Source organism: Dreissena polymorpha, chromosome 10 (genome assembly GCF_020536995.1).
Source record: "Dreissena polymorpha isolate Duluth1 chromosome 10, UMN_Dpol_1.0, whole genome shotgun sequence".
Lineage (NCBI taxonomy): Eukaryota > Metazoa > Mollusca > Bivalvia > Myida > Dreissenidae > Dreissena > Dreissena polymorpha.
The window spans coordinates 71,503,308-71,524,817 of NC_068364.1; the positions used below are offsets into that span (position 1 = coordinate 71,503,308).

The 21,510-nt window shown below is 37.3% G+C and overlaps 1 protein-coding gene across 1 annotated transcript; it reads right to left on the reverse strand.

Moving 5' to 3' along the window:
- Positions 1-505: 505 nt before the first annotated feature.
- LOC127849222 (uncharacterized) lies at positions 506-4,421 on the reverse strand. Its single transcript, XM_052381942.1, has 3 exons — positions 4,297-4,421; positions 2,589-4,065; positions 506-2,524 (listed from the first exon to the last, which is right to left on the reverse strand). The coding sequence occupies exons 1-3, from the start codon at positions 4,419-4,421 to the stop codon at positions 506-508; spliced, it is 3,621 nt and encodes a 1,206-aa protein (XP_052237902.1).
- Between the last annotated feature and the right edge of the window lie 17,089 nt (positions 4,422-21,510).

The following is a 21,510-nucleotide window of genomic DNA, read 5'->3' on the forward strand; positions in this document are numbered from 1 at the left end:
CCACCACCACTACCATCATCATCATCATCATTATTATCATCATCATCATCATCATCATCATCATCATCATCATCATCATCATCATCATCATCATCATCACCATCATCATCATCATCATCATCATCATCATCATCATCATCATCATCATCATCATCATCATCATCATAACCACCATAATCAGCATCATCATCATCATCACCATCACCATCACCATCATCATCATCATCATCATCATCATCATCATCATCATCATCATCATCATCATTATAATCATCATCATCATCATCATCATCATCATCGCTCATCATCACCAACATCATTATCATCATAATCATCATTGTAATCAGCATCACCACCACCACCACCACGATGTGTAGAATACAGATACTACTGCACAAACCACTGACTCATCAGCTGGGAACTGCCTATCATCAAGTGTTTCTATCCTTTAATCCCAGGACACTCTCCAGGCAGTGGATCCGTAGTGTTGGCCAAACACTACGGGTCAGTGGTTTAGCGTCCAGCTCTTCTCCTCTCGCATCATCCACAGCCAGTTGGATGCTTTTTCTGCAGCTTGTCCAAGTCTGCCTACAGCCCTCTTCCTGTCACCTCCCTTGATCCCAATGTTGCTGAGCATTCTCCATACTGATTGGGCTGGAAATCCTCTGCACCCTATTTCAACGGGGAACAGCCAGGCACTCCAACCACGACTTTTACACTGTTCTTGTAGCTCAGTGTACTTTCCCATTTTCCGCTCGTAGGCCTCATCACACCTAGTCTCCCAGGGTACAGTGAGTTCTATCATCACCAGTTTCTTGTCCTTGGGAGACCATATAACTATGTCTAGTCTCTGTGTGGTATGGACTATGTCTGGGAATACCAGCTGTTTTCCTAGGTCGACCTTCATCTCCCAACGCTCTGATTCATCAAGGATAGATGTTGCTGCGTTTCTTGCCTTCTTGGCAGTTTGTCCTTCCTTGACGAATTTGATTGTTGGTACTGCCTTCTTGTTGGTAGGTCTTGTCTTCCTTCTCTCCAGCTCTAGTATGTCTGCTAGCTCCTTGAGGACTGTGTCGTGCCTCCATCTGTAGTGGCCTTGTGTTAGCGCTGTCTGGCAAGATGAGAGGGTGTGCTGCATGGTTCCTGGTTTGTCGCACAGCTGACACTTTGGGTCTTCCACTAACCCCCATCTGTGTAGATTGACTGGAGATGGCAGCAGATCATATACGGATCTCAGTAGGAATTTGAGTCGTAGTGGTTCGTAGTGCCAAATGTCTACCCATGTCAGGTGTCTTTCTGTGGTCTGCCATTGTGTCCATGCGCACTGCCCTCCCATCCCGACTGCTCTGGCGCGCCTGTCTTCCTCTTCTGAAAGCCTGATCTCATACTGGACCATTTGGCTTCTTTCTTTCTTACCGGCAGTGCTCCAGCGTTGTGGTTTTGAACTGCCCAGGCCTTGTCTTCCTATAGCTGTGGTGCCTACGATGTCTTTGTGTCGTAGCCTGCTTTCTGCCTGGGCGACTGCCTGGCTTGCTGACCACTTTCGCCCTGTGCGTGTCTCGATGCCTGCCTTCCATATCATGTCATCTGATGACTCTTTGAGGGTTACCACCAGTCTTCCTTTGGCAACCTTGAACTCTTCAACTAGTGAGGTCATTGGGAGTTGAAGTTGGTTGGTTCTGCCATACAGTCCAATGCTGGTGAAACTAGGAGGGACACCAAGCCATCTCCGGAGATGCCGGTTGATCACTCTCTCGAATCCTTCTACAGTGGTTGTAGCTATCTCGTACAACATAAGGGGCCACATAAGCCTAGGTAGAAACCCATGTTGGTAGAGCCATGCCTTAAACTTGCCCGGGAGTCCTGTCTGGTCTATAAGCTTCAGGCCATCTTGGAGCTGGTTTTTGACTCTAGTGATGTTGTTAGTGTCCTTTAGGCTGGCGTCGTACCACTTGCCGAGGCACTTGACTGGACTGTCAATAATGGATGGAATGTCTTCCCCTTGCACCTGTAGAGTGAATCTTTTGGTGACCTTTCCCTTCTTGATGATCAGGCTCCTTGACTTCTTGGGTTTGAACTTCATTCGTGCCCATGTGACCGGGTCCTGTAGGGCTGTTAGTACCCAGCGGGCCTGTACATGTGTGGTGGTAGTGATGGTCAGGTCATCCATGAACCCCCTGCTGGATGGGAGGTGAATACCTGACGCTGTTTTTGGTCCTCTGGTTTCCCTCTTCGCGGCATTGATGATCAAGTTCATGCCCATCACGAATAGTACCACTGAGATGGTGCAGCCAGTTACTATCCCCTTCTCTAACCTCTGCCATGGCGTTGTCTGGTCACCGATTGAGAATCGAAGCTGTATGCCATCAAAGTAGCCATTTATGATCCCCTGTATATGCTCTGGGATATGATAGTGCTTCATTGCTTCTTCAATAAGCTTGTGTGGTATGGAGCCATAGGCATTGGCGAGGTCTAACCAGACGACTGTGAGGTCATTGGCGTTCACCTTTGCTTCACGGATGATCTGACTGATGGCACTGGAGTGTTCAATGCAGCCAGAGAAGCCCGGACCCCCCCCCTTTCTGTACTGATGTGTCAATGTACTGATTGGTTGTCAGGAACGTGGTCATTCGTCTTGCCAGGACAGCGAAGAATATTTTCCCCTCCACATTCAACAGTGAAATAGTTCGGAATTCGGTCACATGTTTGGAGCCCTTTTCCTTTGGAGTAAATATTCCCTCTGCCTGTTGCCAACAATCTGGGACTTTTCCTTTCCTCCATATCACCTTAAGTAGGATCCATAGTCTTCGTAGTAGCATCGGGCACATCTTGTATACTTTATAGGGTATACCGTTTGGTCCTGGTGCGGAGCCGCTTCTTGCTTTCTTCACTACATCAGATACTTCCTTCATTGTGGGTTCTTTTATGTTCAGTGGAATTGTGGGTTCTGAGACTGGTTCAATTCTTGGACAGCTTCCTAATGGATTATCTCTTGCTGGATCGGAGTGTGTGTCCTTTAGATGCTGTTGTATCTCCTCCATACTGCTTTCAAGCTTCCCAGATTTTTCTTTGTCTAGGAGTCCTTTGGAAAACTTGTATGGATTGGCTATGAACTCAGCTCGCCTCTTGGCTCTCTTCTTCCGCTTGTCTCGGAGTTGTTCTGCCTTACGAAGATCGGTCAGTTTCTGTCTGAGTTCATCTCTAAGCTGCTGAAGTCCGGGTCTTTCCTCTATATTTGCTTTTTGGTAGGATTTCCTCAGTGACTTCAGCTCTTTCCTAATCTCTGTGATCTGTTGTTGTCTTCTATTTGGCTGTGTAGGGGTTCTGGTGGGTTTCCGTTTCACCTCACCAAATCGTTCTTTGCCGATAGAGTGGACAAGGTTGGTCAGAGACTTCAGTTTCTTCTCTACTGGCCCTTGGAGTGTTGTTTCCAGGATGGTGTTGAGGTCTTCATCAAACTGTTTCCACAGGTTCCTGTCACTTGTCTTGGGCCATGTAATTCTAACCTTCTGAGCTGTGGCATTAGTATTGGAAGCTGTATTTTGGGTGTTGTGCTGTGTGTCTGTGTTTGGCCTCAGGTCTTCTGGAGTACCTAAAAGCTCTAGAAGAGGGTCATCTTCTTCGAAGATGTCGCTGACTTGCGAGACAATATCAGGATCTGCTGAATTGGTGCGTGGCTTCTCAGCTGCGTAGAGGTCCCCAGTACTGTGGGTTGAGTCCTGACTAGGATCCTCCAACGTCTCACCAGATGTAAAATCTGAGCGTTGCCGCTGCCTTGCCGTGCTCCCGCATGCCGTTCTCCCTTGATGAATACGCAAGCCTCTAAGGTTCTTGCACACCTTTCCACATCTACACTTCACCTCTGCCTTTGTTCCGGTCAATGTCGATAGGACTAGCCGTGTCGTTGTCGTTGAATCCTTCAGATCGAGTCTCTCATCCTCCCCCCTCTCGGGAGACTCTGGGGGTATTCTTCTGTATCGGAGTCTGTAGCTTGATAGTGGGTGTCTTCTCACGGAGACTGCAATCTGGGATGCTACCCCGTCATGCCCCGGGTCCAGTCTGTTCCTGGTGTCATCTGTCTCTCCAGTGTCACTGTTCTATTCTCAGTCGTCATCCAGTCTTTCCTGGAAGTCACTGGTTGCCCAGATATATGATGTGTAGAATACAGATACTACTGCACAAACCACTGACTCATCAGCTGGGAACTGCCTATCATCAAGTGTTTCTATCCTTTAATCCCAGGACACTCTCCAGGCAGTGGATCCGTAGTGTTGGCCAAACACTACGGGTCAGTGCTTTAGCGTCCAGCTCTTCTCCTCTCGCATCATCCACAGCCAGTTGGATGCTTTTTCTGCAGCTTGTCCAAGTAATCCTACAGCCCTCTTCCTGTCACCTCCCTTGATCCCAATGTTGCTGAGCATTCTCCATACATCATCATGAATATATTACACCAATCATGATGTTTGTATGAGCCGTTTTGGCGGTCATAACGACGATTTTAGACGCTGTTTATGTGTCTGTTTGCCTCAAAATCTTAAACACTTCTCAATTTATCATTTGTTGTTGAACTTTTCTATAATGACAATATTAACATTTCGTTGAACAATTTACGGGCATATATTCCATTAGACGTATTCTACTTTCATTTTATGTACTTAAAATTATTGTATTACATTTAACAGACTGTGAACTGAGCAAGGTTGTATTAAAAACTAATATCAAATTTATGTTGCAAATCTTTGTGCAATCTCACAATGACAGGTTAGCGATGACAATTCCATGCGAAATGATAGCATTAATGCATATGTCAGGAATGTGTTTAATTACAATGTATATTTGATTATTTTTATTGGTACATATTTAAATATTTCTATTCTTGTAAACATTTATAGTTTTGGATGTCAATATTAATGGTTGTGTTCATGATCAAGTTTAACATGAAAGCAATGATGATCTAAGATTCATAACAACAAATAAAGAAAGTAGAAAGAAAAAAAATCTTTCTCATAAAGCACAACCAACTACACAAATATGTGGTAATGCTTTTGAAACTTTATATTATCAATGAATTGCCAGACATTACCAAGAGGTTGCAGCATAAGAAAACTGATTAAATTGTCTCAGTATATATGTTTCTGGACTATCAGAATATCGTTACGATTGTATTGAGATGTAATACTTCAGCAGACCTTTGTTTTCATTGTCATATATAATGTTCAACTATAACACAATCATACATAAATATTTTGCTATATTTTATTTATTCAGGGGCAGAACCTACTACCTGGTAGTTTCAATGATGAACTATCATGATATAGGGCTAAAAGATGGATGTGCCAATTCCACCTCATGAAAAACAGATTGGGCAAAAGTGGAGTGCGAACACTAAATGATCTGCGGCTAAATAGCAGGTCTGATATGATTTACACCTTGCATTGTTTACACTGCACCTTCATGTATACCATGTGCCTTTAAGATCTGTGTTGGGAGAATAAGGCGCGACCCAGATAACATTTTTAAGGATGTCTTTTAAAACTATTTCACCATTTGTAATGGGATAAAGTCGAGATCTCGCTCATTCGTGAGAGTGTTCTATAGATATTATGATTTTTTAATTTTCAGTAAAGTGCAATCGCGCGTTTGTAATGAAGTCCCAACACTGATCCGACATTTTTCTAACCGTTTAAACGCGTCATTGCAAATTACTGAAAAATACTGATTTAAAATAATCATGATACCTATAGAAAACTCTCACGAATCAGCCGGCTCTCGACTTTATCCCATTTAAAATAGTGAAATATTTAAAAAGAAATCCGTGAAAATGTTAACTGGGGTGCGCTTTATTCTCCCAACACAGATGGTTTACCTTTATGGTGTTAAGTTGGATACTTTTTTTTTCAATATTAAACATTGACAATATACTATTCACTATGCATAACTTGAGGGTTCAGATTGTATAATGTATCAAGCAATAATCTTTTTTTCGTCTTGATTATATAATTTTAATAATATTTCTTGTGTTATTTTCACATAGATTAAGTTAAACAAGCATTAAGGCAAAACTAAAACATGACATGGTTTTCAATTTCAATAAATTGTTGAAAAGCCTATGGTATCTACTGGTGATATGTATTTGTTATGTGTTTGTTTAAGGTTTCTAATCAGTCATTTTTATTTTAATTATTGCAGATCTTTACAAGTGAATTTGTCAAATCCTGATGCAACCTGAGCTTACCAAGTTTACTGACAGTTTGGACAATATATTGTGTTCATGTTGTGTTGTGATTGAAATATTTTAACAGATAAGATTTTTTAATCCAGACTAAACAGGTGTTTTTTTTTCAAAGAATAAATACAATACTTTTTTATTGATGTGCATGAATTTGAGTACAACATATCAACAATGTGTATCGTGTGTTGTTTTTCCAATCAGTCTGTCATCCATAGGTAATATATTAAGTATGAGAAGGTGTTTTTTTTACATTTTTGTTGTTTCTGCACACCATGTCAGATACATGAAAATATAAGTTATGCTCCCAACGGGCGGCATATAGTTTTCGCACTGTCCGTCTGTCAGTCTGTCTGTCCTCCGTAACACTTTGCGTGTTCACTCTCTATTTCAAGTAGTTCTAATCCGATCTCCAAACTTGGTCAGAAGTTGCATCCGGATAATGTCTAGGCCAAGACGAATATGGCTCATGCCCGGCCAAAAACTATGTCATAGGGTCACTTAGTGCGTTTCAAACATTCAGCCTGGTGTCCGCTCTCTAATTCAAGTAGTTTTCATCCGATCTTTCCCAAACTGTGTCAGAAGTTGTATCTACATAATGTCTACGCCAAGTGTGAACATGGGGCATGCCGGGCAAAAAACTAGTTCACTGGGTCACTTAGTGCGTTTTAAACATTCAGCTTGGTGTCCGCTCTCTAATTCAAGTAGTTTTCATCTGATCTTCACCAAACCTGTTCACAAGTTTTATCTAGATGGTCTCTAGGCCAAGTTCGAACATGCATGCAAAGAATTGGCAGGAAAAACATCTACAAACTGCAGCAGATGACATATGTAACAAACTAAATTTAAATATTGAACACCTGTTATGTAGCAAACTAATAGTTAATTAAAATAAAGGCGATTTATATCTCAAAAACATTTGCACACTTATGCTTTTATATAGTGACAAAGTTACAGTTGGGGCATCCGTGTCGTGCGGACACATGTGTTTGATTAATGATAAACAACTCATTCATAGTGATCTAACTATAAAATATTCTTTACACGATAAGAAATACATTGTATTGTATGCCTGCTAATATTGTGGTCTTAAAATAATTTCACTAATACTGTTGTACTTCATTTAAACATCAAGATATGTGAAGTTAACGTATGTGTTCATATTATGTTTGCATTTGATTTATTTTTACATGTAAATGAATATTTTGGTGTTTAAAGTTCAATCTATAGGGTGTTAACTAGTGACGTGTGCCATTAAATATGTAGTGCTTATTGTTTTAATTTTGTTTTAGTTGAAAGTCATGTTTTTGAATCTCTACGTATGAAATGCACTAGTGAATTTGGTTTGACACTTATGCGAATAATAATAATATATTAAATTCAAATACATTGTTGATCACAAACAGCACGTATATGCAATCCACAATTTACTTTTTCCATAGCAACTGTTAACTTAATGTATTTTGTCTACTTAATTTTATCAATCATGAAACAAAATTGAATTGCTAAATAAACAAAATAATGTCTGGCAGTACAGACACACAACACAAATTGTATCATGAGGAGTTATTTGTTATAGTTTTAAGTTCATAGCTGTACAAAATGTTCAATTTCTGAATACACACCTTTTCCCAGAAAATGTGCATATATTAATGTATATAATAAACATGTTAATGATGTTCCATATATGTCCAGAACATATTTTGTTGATTTTCTGTGCTTTTTGTAGCTTAAATTCTTTAAAATAGTAAAAAATATGAAAAAAGAACATTTTTGTTCCTATGGCAACCATGAGTATTTACGGATTAATTTAAGTACAATTAATTCCGTACTTTGGAATTAATTTTGTTCATCCAGCTACGCGATCAATGGAGATATTATCAACACAAACTGATCAGCAAAACAAGTACCGATACTGGTTGAATAAGGACGTCAATTCATCCAAAACGGGCACTCAGCATTTATGACACACAAAAAGTGACAGGCCCAGATGGGTCATAATCTCAATACAATAAAAATAAAAATATTGAAGAGGCAGTACTGTAAAATTGAATTACCAATAAAACAAGCTTAGGTGATTTAATATTCAAGAATCAAACGTATAAAATGGCAATTCCATTAATGATTCCAAATTTTAAGAGAAGAAAGATACAGTAACTCGAAAACAAACAAGCACGTGTTTTTAACTACGTTAACATCATATCCTTTTGATAAAAATGAGTTAATTCAATTGAAAAGTTTGATATAAAAATTTTAAAAAGATATTTTAATTTGCGAACACGCTTCAAAACATCTCCATAAAATGATGGGTGGGAAATTCCATTAGTTAAATGCCATTTTAAAGAAACCTTATATTTTGAAATTAAATCACCATACTTTGAGTGAAATTTAGCGAATTTACTTCTTAGGTCATCAATGTACCTACTGGTAAGGTTAAAACATTGAATCAAATCTAGTTGTTTAGTTTTAGATAATTCTAACATAAATCGCTTTCATAACAATATTAAAAAAACATCAGCTATAAGTAGCGCACAATAAGTACCCATAGGAACGCCGATAATTTGTTTAAATATTTTACCATTAAATTCAACGAACAAGTTATCCAGAAGAAAAGTAAGTGCTGCACAAAAGTAAAGACAAGTTCAAATGATGTAATAATATAATATCTGATTAGTAAAAAAAGCTGTTTTAGTGTTTGAAGCCAGATATGAACACTTCTCTCTAGCAAATGTTTTTTTTCAATCAAAGTAACAAGTTTGGATTTTATTAAAGTGTGAGGAAGCGGTGTATATAGTGTAGAAAAATAATCATAAGTACTTACTTGTGACACCTTATATTTTTTCTTTTCAATTTTATCAATTACTTCTAAGGAGTTTTTTGTTGACCAAAATAGGTTAATATTACTATTTTTATTAACTTTGTTACAATATTAAGCTATATGATATCTAATAGCACTCAATGCAGATGTAAGATACACTGATAATTGCTTGGTGGTACAAGACACTGAATTAGCGATAAAACGACTTTTATATGGCGTTTTATGTAATTTAGGTATTCAGTAACGTGATGGCAATTTCTTGTCAGTAATATTAACTATTACATTTATTTTTTTGCATTCGGCAATATGGTCCGCAATAATTTCATTAGGTTGCTTATTGTAATCACTATATGATGTAGTTTGTGAAAGTTCTTGTGAAATAGTTTGAACATAAAACACTCGTCATATTATTAGCAGCCTTATCTGCAGGAACTATGACGAATTTAGATTTTAAGTCTTCAAGCAATTTACAGAGATAAAATTAAGGTGAAAGTGTTAAGGCCAAAGGGTTTGTATTATACAAATATATCTTATTCATGGCCATACATAATACTTTTGTTTTCCATTCATTGAGTGCAGTAATTTCAGCATTTTCCTTCCTGCACCATTTTGTACAATATTCCTGTAAGGATGTTTCGATTTTCTTAATGCAGTGATCAAAATCAACAGGAATAGGCAGTCTATAATTAGGGCCTCTGCGTAGTATATTTCTTAGGTTTTTATTTTGAATGAAAGTAAGGTCCCCAGTAATTACATGTCCAACTGGACCATATATTGAACTAGAACAGTCACATGATGTAGGACAATTTCTTATTACATTAATATCTGTGGAAATAGAATTATAATTAAAAACGATACTCCTAACAGGTTTACTATATTTGTAGCAAGTGGTGATTCACTATTGCGGAAATAAAGGGGTATCAACCGCGCACATTTTTATCATTGAATATTTCAAGAAGGTCAATTAAATCAAGACCTTTGTTACAAAACTCAATTTTGATACGATTTCTAGTTTAGTTATGTGCACTTTTAATAAAAGGTTTAAGACAATAGTTAGAGAAATATTCAATAATACAAGCACATTCATACAGTGGGTTAGATAGATGTAAAATAAGTTTACATTCCTTATCAATATGCGCCAAAGAAGAAACAGGAAGAGAGCAAAGTGCACTTGGTAATTTATGTTTACCCCCATTTTGTAATAATGGTCACAAAGGTGATGGATTTTATGTAAAACGTCGTAGTTTTGGAGACAAATAACACTTTGATTGAATTGTTGATATCACTAAGCAGTTGATTCATCATAAAATCCCATGTATGACATTCAACTGTCAACTATCAACTGATACACAATCTGTATCCGCGTCGGTTAACTTTGTGGGGTTATGGGCGGGATTATTCCACTGCTGCGTTTACAATATCAAGGTCTACATCTTTTTTTTTGAAAATTTATTTATTCAACATGCGTAAAATAAACGTGCACCACCTGCTGTCATAATTTGGTAACTTGCATTCGGCTAAGTTGCATTCTGCTAACTGCATGTTACTGCCCTTTTTAATGACGCTTCGTGACAAAACCGATATGGGCTGGTTTCAGATTACAGTTTCATAACGTTTGTTAGAATTTATAAGAACACATTAATGACAGTGACATTATTTATATTCAATCATGAATCCGGAGAAAATGATCGCATAAGCATTGGATAGTCACCACGCATATTCCATCAATCATTTAGTATAAACGAATATACAACACACATGTTGGTATTGTCGCGAAGAATACTAGACTAAACATCAAACATAATGTACATATTCACCATGAATGATTTAATTTTTACCCAAATATAATTCCATATTTTTACACTGACCGTTCCAAGGGCGAAGAAACCAATGTTTGTTCATGTGGGTGAACGTGTGTTATGCTGTTATGTGCGTATTTGTCTTGTCAAGTTGATTGGTATGTGTCTTACTGTTTTGCAATTAGTTCTTTTCATAAATAAAGGGCGACATTGAGTTGTGAGGCTACTTACCTGCAGCTGCTGCTGATACTGATGCGTCACGATATTTTTATATTTAATTAAATATAATTTGTAAATGATTCACACAACACTCGAAATGGAATATACACACATCATGATCGGATTTATTACCGTCATTTTACTGTAGGAGGAAACTCCAAAAACATCTATCGAGAGAGAAATTCTCGTTTACGTCGACTAGTCTTTTTAACAATCATGTGACTAATTACCTATAGTTCGGGTTAAAACCTTTCGAAGACATGTCTAACATGTGCCCATAATTAATCACAATAAATTGGTATCGTAACTTAAATATAAAAATATAAACAAAACAATATTTATTTATTTTATTGCAAATGTATTATTGACTTAATTGTATGATATTAATAAGAGAAAGAAACTCAAACCAATTCGATTGCTATCGTTTTCTTTTTTTCCTTTTTGGAAGGTCGCATAATTTTCATTGGATGCTAAAGCGGTGTTTGTTGAAACTCTTTTGATTAATATTCGGCTTTGTATGCCGGGTTGGTAAGCTTTTTTCTTGCTAGGACAATTTTCCAATGCAGCCAATCTTCAAAACAATGGGAGTAACAAATAGAATGCAGCTTCAACTTGAAAAACAAAAATAACAGAGTCAAAACCTGAAACACACGCCTACAAATAATGTTGATATTTTTCAAGTGAAGGTTATTAATTGACTTCCTAAATAAATAAATATTACAAGCCACATTTCTCGGAATGTATCATACAAATGACATATAAATGAACGTTAAAACTGTTCTGTTGACGTTCACTGTCAATCACGCGTAGGTAATAAACATGATTAATTGCTATGAATTGAAACCAATGGTCCTGGGCATCCTTGACAAAGACTGTGACTGTAAAAAACTGTGCTAGCGGTTAATCTTGTTTTGTACTTCATACGTTAACACATATGAAAGTGACAATCGCACATGCGCAACTTAACAAATGCGATATTGCCTCGTACTTTTAATGTTGTACGTTGACAAGTTTGGAAGAACGCCTACTTGTTTACTTTTTTAACAAACGCCAACCTTATACTTCTGCGAGGCATTCGTCTCATTATTGTGCAAAGAAAATTAGAATTGGCTGGAGTCCCTCGAAATCATCGTCATTGTTTTGCCGTTATTACGTATGGCTAATACAATACTTATTTCATTCAACAAAAGCAGATACTATTCCTGAGGATTGCTGAATCCGCTCCCACCATGTTGTCCTGCTAAGCTTTTCGAAGAGAATTGCAGCTGGGCTCTAGCTTCCACTTTTTATGTCTGCTGTTTCCATGTGAGTCGCCAGTCGAAAAATTTTGCTTAGAACCTAGTCTGTTTCTTGGAACAACTTTTTGCATTTGGTATGGTAATTTTCGCTGCCACTGTGTTTTCGACATTCATGGTTTGGTCAGCTTCCACAAAGTGTTACCGTCGATATGTTTAACTTCTCGTCTTTTCTCTAAACGTTTATATTACTGCTTGAGGTTTGGCTTTCTTTGTTCGTCGCTTTCACTTTGATACTGTTGTAAACAGAAGGAGTGTGCTCCGCTTTCTGTCAGCTGTTGATAATTTCATTCTCAAGCTGCGGAAGCTCCTCGGTCCGATAGGTCATTTAAATCATCATTCAAATTCGATTGTTTTTAAGCAAATAAGAGTGAGTCTGCCAGTCATCCACCATTTCTCCTCTATGTCCACCCGTTTATAGCCCAAACATTTTGAGTGGCTGTAAACCTTTCTTACAACCAAATACTTATCGTTGGATCGACTTTCTAGATGCTGAAGGGTAAGTTATTTTAATTGGGGAAAGAACAGATTGTATATTGTTATTATAGACCTGCCCATTGTTGTATTGCGACTTTTTGGATTTCAGATTGTTGGCAAGTATCTTCTCAAATTTCTCATGATGTTGTTGTTGTTCATGATTAGCATCACCAATCCTTTTTTGTGTCTGCCTTTTCTGTCTAGCCTGAAGGTATGGTATCCTCTGATTATGAACCGGCGTTTGGATTGAGATTCAGTGCTTCGATTCAGGCTATATCAATGATGTCGTCATTCAGTCTGTCAGTTTAAGGCAGTGTGTGGTACATATTCCCTCCGCATTACACTTAAGCATGTTCAACAGTTGACGGATCTTGTGTGTGGTTGGTGTCGCATGTACCCTCCGCCTACATGTTCAAGCTACTTAGCAGCGGGGCGGGTTGACCTCCGGTATTTGGGTTTGGGCCCCTTCAAGGCATGGAGTCCGGCACTCTACCTGTATGGAGGGACTCCTCAAACCGGGCAATGTCGTTATGCACAATTTGGCCTAGTGCGTCCGTCTTTAGCAGTGATTATTTTCCGACTATTTGTTGTCGTGGGAGACTTACCGGCCGATGCTTTAGAGCTTCTTCCGCCCTCGGCGTTTTGTCTGAGTGATCCTTCTCATACGGATATTCGACTGTCGTCTTACTTTTAACTCGTCAAGCTTGCAAAGGCATAACAAGAGCTTATAGTCCCTCTGGGATTGCTCTCCTGGTAATAGAGGAACTTAAACCACAACACCACGTTCCAGAATCAACCAGCCTCTCGGTTGCCGCCAAGGCTCTTGGGCAAGATTGTTGCAAAATGACCTGCATCCTATTCAACACTAACCAAGTAATATATATATGTGTTTTGTTCAATGCAATACATTCCTAGCTAAATCATGTTATAAATACTTTTTAAATATATGCAATAATAATTAGGTTAGGCAGAATTAGATTAACACTGTTGGGATATAAACTAAACAAGTTTTGTTTTGTTTATTTGCTTACGGCATGGGTGTTTGACAGTGGTCATAAAAAAATCGAAGAAAGAAAAACAGAAACATTTGCAATTGGTAACATACTTTTATGAATCATGTTTATAATCATGTTACAAATACAATCGGTATGGTCGTAATTCTCGTGAACAATTTGAGTGATTCTTTGTGTTTCTAGAATATTAATTATTCATGCGGAGCATGTTTAGTATTACGTTTACCACAAATATAACGACACTTTTGGGAATGCTAAAATGTTTGGATGTACAAACTAAAGACTATACACTGTGTCTATTGCAGAGTGGATAAGTTAAAATTCATCTCATTACCTAAAGAGGCCTTTTCACGTTTTGGTAAATTGACAACATAACAAATGTTTCAGATTAGCAAATTTTCGTTGTAGTTATGATATTTGTGAGGAAACAATAATACTGAACATTTACCATGCTCTCAAATATCCATTATATGCATCTTTTGACGATTAAAAGCCCTTAAAATTATAAAGCGTTGCAATAATTTGGAGAGTTCTGTTGTTGTCGTTTAAATTTACGAAACTACGAAGATTGCTTATATAAGGTATAAAATACTTACACTGTGTATACACGGCGGAATAGCCGAGAGGGCTCATGCGTTTTTACTTCAGACTAACTCAATGACTCCGGGGGTCACTGGTTCGAGCCCTGGTACCGGCTTCTTTTTTTCCTTTTTTAAATTTTATTCTTGATTTTTTACTGGAGCCATTAGGATCCAATGTTTACATTTATCAATATAAAGCATTTAATGACAAACTTCAAAAAATGCCAAAATCTGTGAAAAGGCCACTTTAATAGCGCAGCCTCGCATTTTAGCAAATCGCAGGTTGCCTGCAAGTGTATTGGAAATATATTTCTAACGTAACACTTTTCAAACTTGAATGCAATAAGAAATTACACTTGACATAGAGTTAAAATGTAAAACATGGTCATAAAAACAAACATGTACTGGTGACCTATTTAATAAAAATGTCAACATGGGGTCATGCCAATATATATATATATATATATATATATATATATATATATATATATATATATATATATATATATATATATATATATATATATATATATATATATATATATATATATATATATCCATAGGATTTACATGGATTGAGCAAATTTTGATCATAATTATTTACATGTGAATCACTTGATAAACGTGTATGAATACTATGATCGCAAAAAACTTATTTCTACTTAATCATGATTTTTTTTCCAAATTGTGTAAGCATCAATACAATCATAGCATTTCCCTGTTCAGGCAATCAAATCATAAGGCAGAAAAAAAAAGTTAAGTTCTGCGTTATTTATAACAGATTATAATCATAAATCAATAATGGCTATACTCGTCTTAAGCAGGGGAAGAATCTGGGGCTATATAAGTTACACGAAATATGATATTGTTTATGTATGAAAAATACGTCTATCTATATTGTAAAAGCAACCCAGCTTTCAAAAAGCAAGATTATATGAGTCGCGTTCTGAGAAAACTGGGCATAATGCATGTGCGTAAAGTGTCGTCCCAGATTAGACGACACTTTCTGCCTTAATTGGAATTTTGCTAAGAAAAGACTTCATTTACACGAAAAATATCATTAAAGCGGAAAGTGTCGTCGCTGATTAGCCTGTGCGAACTGCATATGCTAATCTGGGATTACACTTTACGCACATGCATTAAGTCCAGTTTTCTCAGAACGCGGCTCATATTAAAACGGTATTTACTGACCAATCGGATAATTTTGCAGTTGAAGGACGCTTCTTACTACTTTCTTAAATGTTGATTTGTATGAATAGATACAGAGTCATTGACGTTTATACCGTCGGCATCTTGTATTCTCACGACAGGAGGCGGGTTTGTTGATATGTATGACGTATCGATCTCTCTTCTACACGCCACACATCGTCTGATTGAAGAGACCAGACTTTTCCGTCGATTTCAAAATAGTGTAGAGTTTGAATTAAAATGTATTATTCTTTAAATTCTGTTACGAATTACAAATATCGTAAATGCGATATTCCGTGGTAGGAGATACGAGCATTGCGTATTCTGACCAGGCCGCGCATTTGAATGTGGCCTCAACATCGAAGTTATCATGTAAATTTAATCTTTTTCTTTGGATTATTTTAAACACTCAGTGATTTAAAAACGATAGTAGTTTAATGTTTGAATATAAAGAAGTGAAACTTCATTTGCTCCAGTAGTATTGGAGTTCAATTAAACACAAGTTCGTGCTCTTTTATTTATGGCAAGTCAAAAATAGTAAAAATAACCATACTGCTACCAGCCTCTGGAGGCTCAAAATATAACAACATCGAAGATGTGTACGAATATACAAGTTACTGAATCCACGCAGCACATATCAAACTGTCAGTTGTGGAATTCAGTATTAAGAAGTAAAACTCCAGTATCTGTGGTGAACTGTGAAATTTTGTCCTTTTTGTAACCGCATATTGTTATATTGTCACCGAAATTCGCCGGCACAACTCTCTGATAACGTAGAGAATCTATGGACAGAGTATTAAATTAACATATGTTCACCCGTAGCGGCGCAACTTGTTGAATATTATTGTCTTTGATCACTGATCACAAGTGTATTACAATAGATAACCTACGTACCACTAAATACCACTAAATATTCGTTTTTCAGTTGATTTTGCATGTGTCGCTCTCTAAGTGCCGTTTCGGATGCACTAGATTATATATTGAGATTATATGTAAATAGACTTACTAACAGGTTGAGGTATAAAGAAACAATATTTATACATATTTTGCGCCAGCGAGCCTCCTACACGTGTACTTCGGATTAGAAGGCGTTCATTATTACCACTTGGTCATCCGGTGTGTTACATCCGGCAATGCATTGTATACTTTATACAAGTGGCCACGGGGTGAAACATAATTGAACTGAAACAACAGAAGCATTCCGAATAACTCAATATCTTCCCGTTTGTAGCGCTTAATTTAAAGTTATCCATTTGCAATGCTGATAAATAGAAATAAAACTCTAACTTAGTTTTTTTATATACTATAACTATTTATATTAACTATAACTTTAAACTTCTTACGTGATATTACTATACTCAAACACGAAGGAATATCCATGCAAAGTACCGTTTAAAGATATAAGCATATTTTCAACAAATCGAGTCAAAGTTATGACATGAAACACTTTAGAATAAATTGATATTGAATATTTAAAACATTACCAGGAGTGATATTTTTGTGGTGCCATCGGTAATCCTTGTAGGTTACAGTATACTAAATAACCGTTTCATGTAGGGCTGTACTCTCTAAAAAAAATAGCATAGTTGATAGGAAGGCATGTTTTACACTTTTTACTATTATTCGGGTGTTATCTTTCGGAGATGATGGTAGGGCATGAATAGGTGTTCACCACTGAATCCCTGAAATATGATAAACTTAAGACAATAGCAAACCATTGCACTGAAAAAGCTTACATTCCACTAAGAAACGGCCGAAAAAAAAGTCGCAAAAACAGTCGATTTTTATTTGTGTCAAGTTCTTTCTTGCATTGAACATGACATATCTTTTTTATTGCATAAATCGATTCCGCTTAGAATGGCCTTTAAGAAAAGGTATGGTTATGGGGGTCTCTATGAGCAAAATGTTGCACTTATTTGGACTTAAAGTTGTCGCTTTTTCATTGAATTATATAGGGAAACTATTTAGTATATTGTGACCTTGTATACAAGACATGTAACCAATTGCCCACACAGGAAACAGGAAAATAAATACAACACGGCGCTACGCATAAAACTGATAGATGACTTACAGTCTGATCTGAATGTATTTATTCCACAGTATTATTTGCATCGTATTGCGTTCCATGCCATGCCTTGTGTGTAGAGGTGTTGCTCTTTTGTAGAGAGTATGGTTCGTGAACGGTTCGGTGATTGTGTTAATTAGCCAATTAATTCCACTTAAGAAACTTAAAACTCATATTCAGAATAATGCAATTGTCGACACGTAATAGTAAAATACTTACAAACTATGCTTTTTAGTTTTGTGCAAAATTCATAGCAAATTTAAAATTTAAGTTCAGTATTGATATCTTCAAGTTGAAGCGTAAAATTATAAGGAAACTATCAATGTTCGTAATCAATAAGATTCTTTTTAGCACTCAGCATAACTCCATACCAACATGCGAATTCTTGCAGTTGATACAGAAGGTAGCCTCATGCCAGAGTGCATGAATATTTAACACATTTATGCCTAGTGAACTCTCCCATCCTACTAAATTGGATCAATTTATTTCCAAAATTAGGGATGGATAGTATATTTATTTCTATATTTAGAATATTTCTTACAGAAATTCCTTTAAGCAAAAAGCGCAGACACTGATGAGACGCCGCATGATGCGGTGTCTCATCTGGATCTACGCTGTTTGCCAAGGCCTTTTTTCTAGACGCCAGGCATAAATGGATTTAGGAATTGTTGTCTTCAGGTGATGCAGAACGTTTGAACGTGCTGAATGTGCTATATTCAATTGTATAAAGAACCATATGCGTCCTTGAAAATCGATTATCAATGTTCCGCTTAAGCTAATTCTGTTATCATTTAATGTTCCTTGAATAATAATTCGCCCCATTAATGCAAAAGGTACCATTTGTCATTGTAATTTAATGACACATGGTACCTTTTAGCATCAATGGGGCGAATTATGACACTGCATTTTTATGCGAAAAAAAAGATGTGCGTGTGTACGTCACAAGTAACCACGACAACATTAGCAAAATTACCCAGTCGTTGATTGAATTTTTTAAGTGCATATGTTGTTGACAACCTACTGTGAGAACGTCAAATTTACCCTGTCGGGAAAATATTTTCATCATCACGGCCAGACGGCAAGTTCATGTGAGTGCCTGAACTTTTTCCCACCGATAATTCAGTAACGCACGCACGTTTTAACGACACGTGTCTGGTATGACTTTAGACATCATAAACTTAAATACAACACCTTCAAGGTTGGAAGAATGCATTCTATGTAATTAGATCAATTCTTTGATAACATCGGAAAATTATTGCGTATTGTTCGATATGCCATAAAATGTATTTAATGAAAACACTGTAACACTTGCGAACGTTAAAAGTATCAAGGAAATAATTGGCTTAAAATAGTCTTCTCCGGGATTCGAGCTTTACGGCGACATAAAGGTAACATAGGAAATATTTTATTTAACTATATCTATGACGTGCGCACGTCATAGTTATGACGTGCGCACGTCATAGTTATGGCGTGCGCACGTCAAGGCTATGACGTTCGCGCGTCATAACTATGGCGTGCGCACGTCATAGCTATCGCGTGCGCACGTCATAGCTATCGCGTGCGCACGTCATAGCTATCGCGTGCGCACGTCATATCTATCGCGTGCGAGCGTCATAGATATGACGTGTGCATGTTATAGCTATGACGTGCGCACTTATAGCTGACCAATGATAATACGCATCAGATCAGCCATTGATTATCAAAAATGGAAATACTATGTGGTTTGTTTGAAAAGGGTTTGAAAAACTGGGAAATTCAGTTATGACGTGCGCACGTCATAGCTATAGCGTGCGCACGTCATAGCTATCGCGTGCGCAGTTCATAGCTATCGCGTGCGCACGTCATATCTATCGCGTGCGCACGTCATAGATATGACGTGTGCGCGTTATAGCTATGGCATGCGCACTTCATAGCTGACCAATGATAATACGCATCTGATCAGCCATTGATTATAAAAAAATGGAAATACTATGTGATTTGTTTGAAAAGGGTTTAACAAACTGGAAAATTCAGTTATGACGTGCGCACGTCATAGCTATAGCGTGCGCACGCGATAGCTATGACGTGCGCACGCCATAGTTATGACGTGCACACGTCATAGCTATTGCGTGCATACGTCATAGCTATTGCGTGCGCACGTCATTGCTATGACGTGCGCAAGTCATAGAGACTGTAAAAGAAAATATTGCTTATGCCCCCTTTATGCCATTCTATGACTTGCACACGTCATAGAGACTGTTAAATAAAATATTGCCTATGTCACCGTTATGCCACCGTAGAGTTTGGAATCCTTAATGCAGTTGTTTTAATTCAGCTGATAATATTTGCCGATATGTTCTGAGTTTCGGCTTGGTTTCGAGGCTCTGTGTCCATTTGTTGATGTCGTTTTTCTTATAGGTTTCGGTGGTTCGACTCACTAGATAGTCTAACCAGTCAGGTCATCGAACACTTCAAGAAAAACGATATCAACAAACGGCGCAGGGCCTCGAAACCCAGCCGAAACTCAGAACGTATCGGCGAATAAAATCCGTATTTGTGCGAAAACTACGTCACAATGTGCCTCCCCCGAAAAACCTCATATCCTTTTTTGCACAGATCAGAACTGGAACCTTGCCACTACGCATTTAAATCGGCAGATTCCGACACCTGAATACTGAAGAGAGACTGTGTTTACTTTGCAAGGAACCAAATAAAATCCGAATATCATTTCATATTTGAATGTTTCTGTTATACAAACCGTATGCTTAAGTTTTATAATTCCATCATAACGAAAATACAAGCCCTGATTCACATGGATTATAGTGACAGACTTAAACGCTCAATGACGGAAAAACGAGTGCTATATAATTTTGTTACATGTATAAACGATTGCTATTTGAAACGAGCTAGTGTACTGTGTGTGACAATATGACTATATTATTATTATATAATACAAAATTGAACATGACATTTTTAAATGCTATATCCTATAACAAATCAGTGGTTATTTTTCTGTATACTCTTAAACAGGTATAAGACGGCTACACTCATCAATGTCAGATTAGTAGTCGGGTCAATATATGAAAAAATAACACTCAACCCACAAACAATTGCTACAAAAGGAATTTTAACTGATCCTGGTAGTGTAGAATGCCCTTTATAACATAGAAAAAGTTTACCAAAATCGGACCACTCCAAAGTGTTGTTTTTTTCAAGATGGTGTCGAAGATGACCGCCAAAACCTATTAATGAGTATCCACTCACATTTCATTATTTTTGTGTCCATACTTAGGTTTGGGGAGGCACATAACATGGAGATAACAAAAAATATGTAATTTTATTACGTAACAGAGAAGTCTAACATGGTGTCCAAATAACCGCTAATACAGTGACACAAACGTGTTTTTCTTTTTTCACAATTTTAAAATAAATATGTTTTCATGTTTGTTTTAAATATTTATCCATTGTGTAACCTTGTATTCCGTTATTGAAGCTCAATCGCCATAAACAACAACATACAAAAACAGACCACCATTAAACAAACATATCAGACGTGCGTGTGCTAAACACTGACTCATGCTGGTTTGCTTTTTTAGGGTTGCGTCAACAATACCAATTAATAATAATGGCATTGTTGACTCAACCCTAAAAAAAGCAAACCAGCATGTTTTTTTCCCCAGGAGGACAAAGGGGCATGGCGCATTACTTTCCAAATGGGCATTTTAAAGTGCAGTTTATGCACAAAAGGGCAAAAACATTCAGTGGATACCTGGTTTTGAGAGAAACATTTAATCGCATCAGAGGCAGTTGTGGAACATAATATAAACAAGTAAATTTAATGGTAATT

Excerpts from the sequence above, each read along its gene's own strand:
- LOC127849222 (XM_052381942.1), bottom strand. The coding sequence starts at position 4,421 with ATGCTCAGCAACATTGGGATCAAGGGAGGTGACAGGAAGAGGGCTGTA. Across the intron at positions 4,066-4,296 it reads GAGAAGAGCTGGACGCTAAA|GAACAGACTGGACCCGGGGC; the intron begins GCACTGACCCGT and ends AGATGACACCAG. Across the intron at positions 2,525-2,588 it reads ATCAGTACATTGACACATCA|ATCATCCGTGAAGCAAAGGT; the intron begins GTACAGAAAGGG and ends GCCATCAGTCAG.